Source organism: Halichoerus grypus, chromosome 4, assembly GCF_964656455.1.
Source record: "Halichoerus grypus chromosome 4, mHalGry1.hap1.1, whole genome shotgun sequence".
In the NCBI taxonomy this organism is placed as follows: Eukaryota; Metazoa; Chordata; class Mammalia; order Carnivora; family Phocidae; genus Halichoerus; species Halichoerus grypus.
Window position 1 is genome coordinate 164464051 of NC_135715.1, and position 6000 is coordinate 164470050.

Here is a 6000-nt window from a genome sequence, read left to right on the forward strand (position 1 = left end):
TCCAGAGAGGAATGACGAAACCATCAATTGCTTTGTCAAGGTCAAATTTAGAAATTTAGAAAGTTTATTGAGTTCCCTCTGCCTAATCGGAAACAGGTCCCCTACGTAAGGCAACTTTTGACATTGATGGACTTCAAATCTGGATAAACCCTTTAGAAGTAAAAGCCAGGTTCCCCTATGTGTGTCGCTGCTTGAACCCATTGACCTCTTCCCAAAAAAGAACTTGAGAAAATGAGTATAAATGTGAATATTCTCCTAGGCTTTCTGTGGTTTCCTGTTTCCTGGCTTGAGGGGAGCCTTTCTCACACTATCCAAGACTCCAAGTTGGGGCCCACTACAAGATTTAGGTTTCCTTTCTACAATGCCCATCTTGTATTTTCATACTTATTAGAAGCTCTATTCTCCCACTTCAAATACACATACTTGAGGGGGCTGAAGCAAGAGCCCTGACTGGAGGGCCACCGAGCAAACATGTAGATATAATTTCTCCCCTTGACTCAGGGCAGCATGGGTCTCTCTGGGCTTCTCTGAGTGCCAGAACTGATCTCCAAGACAGATCACCAAGGTTTCCCTCAAAGAACAACTTTAGACCAAGATTGATGCATTTAAGAAGAGCAGTTTATAGAACAGCTGCTTTTAACCTGACCTTAATCAAACACTTCAAGTGCAGTTATAGAAACAGAGTGACTAACCCAAACAGCACCTTGTTAACTCAGTGCAGACTCTCCCGCAAAACCACATCTAGCATTCCTTTTATGGACAAAGCTGGGGAACTGGCCTACAAGGAGAGGCTGCTGTAGGTCAAGCAGCTGAAGCTCTATGATGCATACAGAGAGCAGGGCGTGAGGATGCAGAAAGCCTGAGTCCTATTCCTAGTTTCACTGCTTGCTAATTCCGGGACCTTGAGGGAGTTACCTAGCCACCTAATTTCTTTTAAGAAAAACCTGAGTTTCTTCATCTATTAAAAAAAAAAAAAATTATAATAGCACCCTGCCTTCTTCATGGGATTATTAGGAAATCCCACAAAATGAGCTGTGGATGTGGTCATGCGTTGGCCACACTATAGAAACCTGAGTATATTAGTCTGCTAGGGCTGCCATAACAAAGTACCACAAACTGGGCGTCGTAAACAACAGAAATGTATTTTCTCACCTTTCTGGAGGCTAGGAGTCCCAGATAAGGTTCAGCAGGGTTGGTTCCTTCTGAGGACCATGAGGCTTATAGATGGTTATCTCCATGTTTTCAAGGCAATCTCCCATCTGTGTCTGTCTCCAAATTTTCCCTTTTAATACGGACACGGTCCATATTGGATTAGGGTCCACCCTAATGAGCTCATGTTAAGTTGATTATTTCTATAAAGACCTATCTCCAAATAAGGTCACATTCTGAGGTACTAGGGGTTAGAACGGCAACATATGAGCCTTGGGGGATGTAATTCAACCCATAACAGTTAGGTAAGATGTATGTCAAGTGAGGTGTGGTGGCTCGGAAAAAAGTCTACAGCTCGGACGGCCAGGGATGCTACATTGGGAAACTTGTCATGTAAAAAATAGTCTCATCCTGTCCTTTGGTTTAACTTGAAGCAAATGGAAGTGGGGGATGAGGGGGCAAAGAAAGAAGCGTGCCCAGAACACAGGACCACCCCAGTGCTCCAAAGGCACCCCGAAGCTTCTGTCAAAATCCGAACTTCCCTAGTAGGAATTAAATTATTTAAATATCAAATACTTAGACCATACTAGGTGTGTGCTGGACACCAAGAACTTTACAAATATTAATTCATTTAATTCTCCTAGCAACCCAGTGAGGGATACATAAGAGTACCCCCGGTTTATAGAGGAGGGAACTGAGGCAAAGAGGGGTTAAATAACATGCCCAAAGTTACACAGCCAGGATGTGATGAGGGTGGGCTTTGACGCCAGCCAGCATAGTTCCAGAGTCCCCCCGATCGTCCCGGTGCTCTGGAGACCCTGTCAACCGGGCTGGGGAGGCTCAGTTACTTCACCTTGCAAGGGGCAGCACCCGCAATCTCTCGTGTACTTTATGTCACAGATGAGTACGAGGTGGACTGGAGCAACTCTTCTTCCCCAACCTCAGGGTCTGGGGCCCCTTCGGCCGACAAAGAAAAGAGCTGGCTCTACACACTGGATCCCATCCTCATCACCATTATCGCCATGAGCTCCCTGGGCGTCCTCCTGGGGGCCACGTGTGCGGGGCTTCTGCTCTACTGTACCTGCTCCTACTCGGGGCTGAGTTCCCGCAGCTGCACCACCCTGGAGAACTACAACTTTGAGCTCTACGACGGCCTCAAGCACAAGGTCAAGATGAACCACCAGAAGTGCTGCTCCGAAGCATGACAGATTGCATCCAAATCACATCTGACGTTTCATTCCAGCAAGAGGGGCTAGTGGAGATTACATTTTTTTTTTCCCCTTTGGAAATTGAATGCCATAATCTCAATCAAACCGATCCAGAATACCGAAGGTGTGGACAGAATGGACAGACGAGTCGAGGGAGGCGGGGAGATTGCGGCCACACAGGGGGCTAGGACCCACCTGGGAGCGGCGCAGCTGAGTCATTGCTGGGACTAAGACGGGAGCTCATCTCTTTGGGGTCACAGTTCTATTTTGTTTGTGAGTTTGTTATTATTATATATTTTATTTCTTTGGTCTGTGAGCAACTCCAAGAGGCAGAAGAGAAGAATGACTTTTCCAGGATGGAAGCAGAGTAGTGGTCAGTGGTACTCTGCTCTCTCATTCTAATCAACACTTGAAAAGCAAAAGGTCTTTTCAGACTTTTCATCTTTTAGAAAAAAACAAAAACAAAAGAAAACAAAAAAAACCGTCCAACTTATCCTGTCCTCTGATCGTCTTATGACTCCCGGGATTTGCTGTGGTGTAGGTCCTTCCAGCCAATCCTACAAGCTGCCGTTTCCAGTCCTAGCATTTAAGTAGGATGTTGTTGCCTTTAACTTTTTTTATCCAGGGGAAAATTGCCATTTTTGGGTCAGGATGAATAGCTCTTTCTTATATGTGATTTAAAACCAGAAAGGAAACTTCACACGTCAAAATCCATAGAAGCACCTCCATGTTAGAAGCGGACAAGCCTTAACGTGCTTCATGACTAGGAGCTATTCATTAAATCTAGACCCAGAATTTGTGGCTGTGAGGCCACTGCGTGGGGCCTCTGGTGGTGGATTTGCTTTTTCTTTTGCCTCCTCCTGGTTCTTCTAAAACATATACATACACACACACATACACATGCACACACACACATTCATCAGGTGTCTACTCCCCAAGACGTAGCATTGTTGGATATCTTCAGAGATGGAGGGAGGGTACAAAGACTGGCTGTTAGTATGTTTTCTCCACCGGTGAGATGTAACTGGTGACCACTGGACGAAAAGGAGAACAGTGGAGAGGGAAAAAGAAGTCCAACTTCTGTGATTGTGTCATGGCAAAGGCTAAGCAGACTCTACAGAGACATTTTGATGAATTAGTCTCTTTGATAGGCTAGTAAACATTGAGTTTTCCTTGGGGTAAGAGCCCCCACCTCAGCATTTCAGGAGAGTCAGGTAGGATGTTTGCGAGCTGATTTTAACCAGAAGTGTGCAAGTACTATGGACCAAAACACTAACAACACTGCTTCAGCCCCAGAGAGATCTATGTTCTTACACACACACACACACACATACACACACACAATTTATGTGTTTTTTATTAAGTGCCTTGAAACAATGAAGAAAAACTGTATTTTCCCTCTATGTAGAAATCAGTGAATATCATAAAAGTAAGGCATTCCTTCTTCCCAAACCCCCGTGACTCCACTGCCAGTTCCCCTAGCTCACCGCTGATCCTATTAACGGATTGAGCCCTGCTGCCGGAGAGGTAGGCATGGCCCTAGATGACTCTCAACTACTCCAGGACGGGAGGCATCAAACTGTGTGAAGGATAAGATTGTCCACGTCAAGATCCAAATCTTGATATTGTAGTAATGCCTAAAGATTGCCTGTGTGCTGGAAATACATTTGAAACCCAACCAGTATGCTTATCAGTGGTAAACTGTCAGACCATTTTTGCTGCTATGGTCACCCACAATTTCATTTGTCTCCTACCCAGGTGAAAGGAAAAGGGTGAATGGGACTGGCTGGTTCCTTTCAATGTTAACTTATGGAAATGCTAGTTCAAATGGTAATGTCACAGTGTTTTGTATGCGGAGAGGGCGAGTCCAAACCAACAGCTATTTATTCATATGTGTGTGTGTCTTTGCAAGCCTTTGAGTTCTCTGTATCTACTGTGTATGTGAATGGTCATGTGGGACTCCGTGATGTTGTTGTGACTTTGACCTAGGGCCCCGAGTGTAACTGCTGATCTCGGCACTCGTTGGCACAGGGGTAGTTAGAGGTGAAAAGTAAAGCTGTCAAGCCCAAGGGCTTAGCTTTAGGAACCCCCCCCCCCTCCAAGCTGGGCATGCAGCAGAAGCAAGTTCTTAACGCTTTATCGAAAACAAGTTTTTAATTAGCCCACCCTCCTCTTCGCCTTCCCACGTAGCTCAGTGTTCAGGAAGCTAGCAAGTCCTAGGGATTTCCAGAAGTTGCCTGCAGAAGAAGAGAAGTTCAAAAGCTTACTCTGAGGGTCTGGGCCCTCTCACGCTCTGTGGGTCCTTATACAGTGCCCCCCACCCAAGACCAGCCCTGTCTTCAGCCTGCAGTTCACCTCTAAGTTACGCACAAGCCAACCTGCATCCCCATGAGGGTCCTCCATCCATACTCACCATTGGCTGGTTTGAAGCCCTGGGTGGGCCCTGCTACACAAAAGCAGGCCACCCAGGGCTACGCGTAGATACCTCACCAACACTGGAGACTGGTCTATTGTAAGACAGAAAGACAGTGGGGCCTGGTTCTAACTCGGCCAGGGGGCACCCTGGTGCATTTGTTGTCTCTATCTGCAGGTAGGCTAGCTGACCCGTCTCCTTGAGTCATTCCCTTTGGGAAACCCAACTCACAGTATTGATCTATTTTGCCTTGTATTGAATGACACATTACCTCCACGCTCTCCCGGACTAGGCAGTCAACAGGGCCACAGGCTTGCTTTCTCTCTTCGGTGGGGATGGGGAGTCAACAGGGATGAGGGTCCGAGGAATGAGCATGAATGCAAGAAAACAAGGAGAAAAGTTAAACGGTCACACAGAAGGTTAACTTTTCCAGGGTTTGCAGTTAAAGGTATTCGACCATTTGCTGGCTGAGCCAGATCACGGGAACTTGAGAGCTTTTACTGTGATTCTTCAATGTAAAAAATAAACAACAAGGTCAAACTGTGTTTATATGATTTGTATAAAGCCTTTTTAAGATTGCTATTTAAATAAACATTATACCAGAGATATTTTCTGCATGTTTTTGTTGGAGACAAAGAGACTTGGGTTTAGGGTGACCAAGTCATCCCAGTTTGCCCAAGACTTTCTTGAGTGTTAGCTCTGAAAATCCCTGGAAACCCCTCAATCCCAGCCAAACCAGGATGGTTAGTCATTCTCCTGGGACAGTGTTTCTTAACCCTTCTTATGGAGTTAGTAGGTTGATTGGCTGGCTGGCTTTTTATAAAATGAAAATATGATGGGGATGGGGGTTGGGCTACCTGGCCAGGTGGGCTGCTTTAACTCAAAGACTTGGCTGGTAGATTTCTGAGCCTGTCATCCCTGTAAAACCTCTTCCTCCCAAGACATGGCCAATGCCCTGCAACTTTTGACTCTTCGCTGCTTCCTTCCTGTGCAAACATTTGCTTGTCAATATCTGTGGTGATTCTAAGGTCTGTGGCCATGCTTCTCAACGTGTGGTCCCTGGACCAGTGGATTAGCATCACTTGGGAACTTGTCAGAGGTGTACATTCTTGGGCTCTGCTCCAGATCTACTGAATCAAAAACTCTGGGAGGAGGGCCTAGGGCTCTGTGTTTTAACCAGCTTTCTAGGGGCTTCTGGTATACTTTCAAGTTTAAGAACCTCTGGTCTAG

At 46.0% G+C, this 6000-nt stretch overlaps 1 protein-coding gene across 3 annotated transcripts in view; it reads left to right on the forward strand.

Annotated features, from left to right (window-relative positions):
• The window catches only part of NRP2 (neuropilin 2), a 115366-nt gene extending 109990 nt beyond the window's left edge, over window positions 1-5376 (forward strand). For 2 of the 3 annotated variants that reach the window (XM_036066138.2, XM_036066139.2), the window contains exon 17: window positions 2050-5376. In XM_036066138.2, the coding sequence (XP_035922031.1) occupies window positions 2050-2354 (305 nt within the window). In that variant the 3' untranslated portion in view covers window positions 2355-5376. The remainder of the gene's footprint in view (window positions 1-2049) is intronic. The other variant, XM_078071229.1, reaches the window with a different exon arrangement.
• Window positions 5377-6000: the final 624 nt, after the last annotated feature.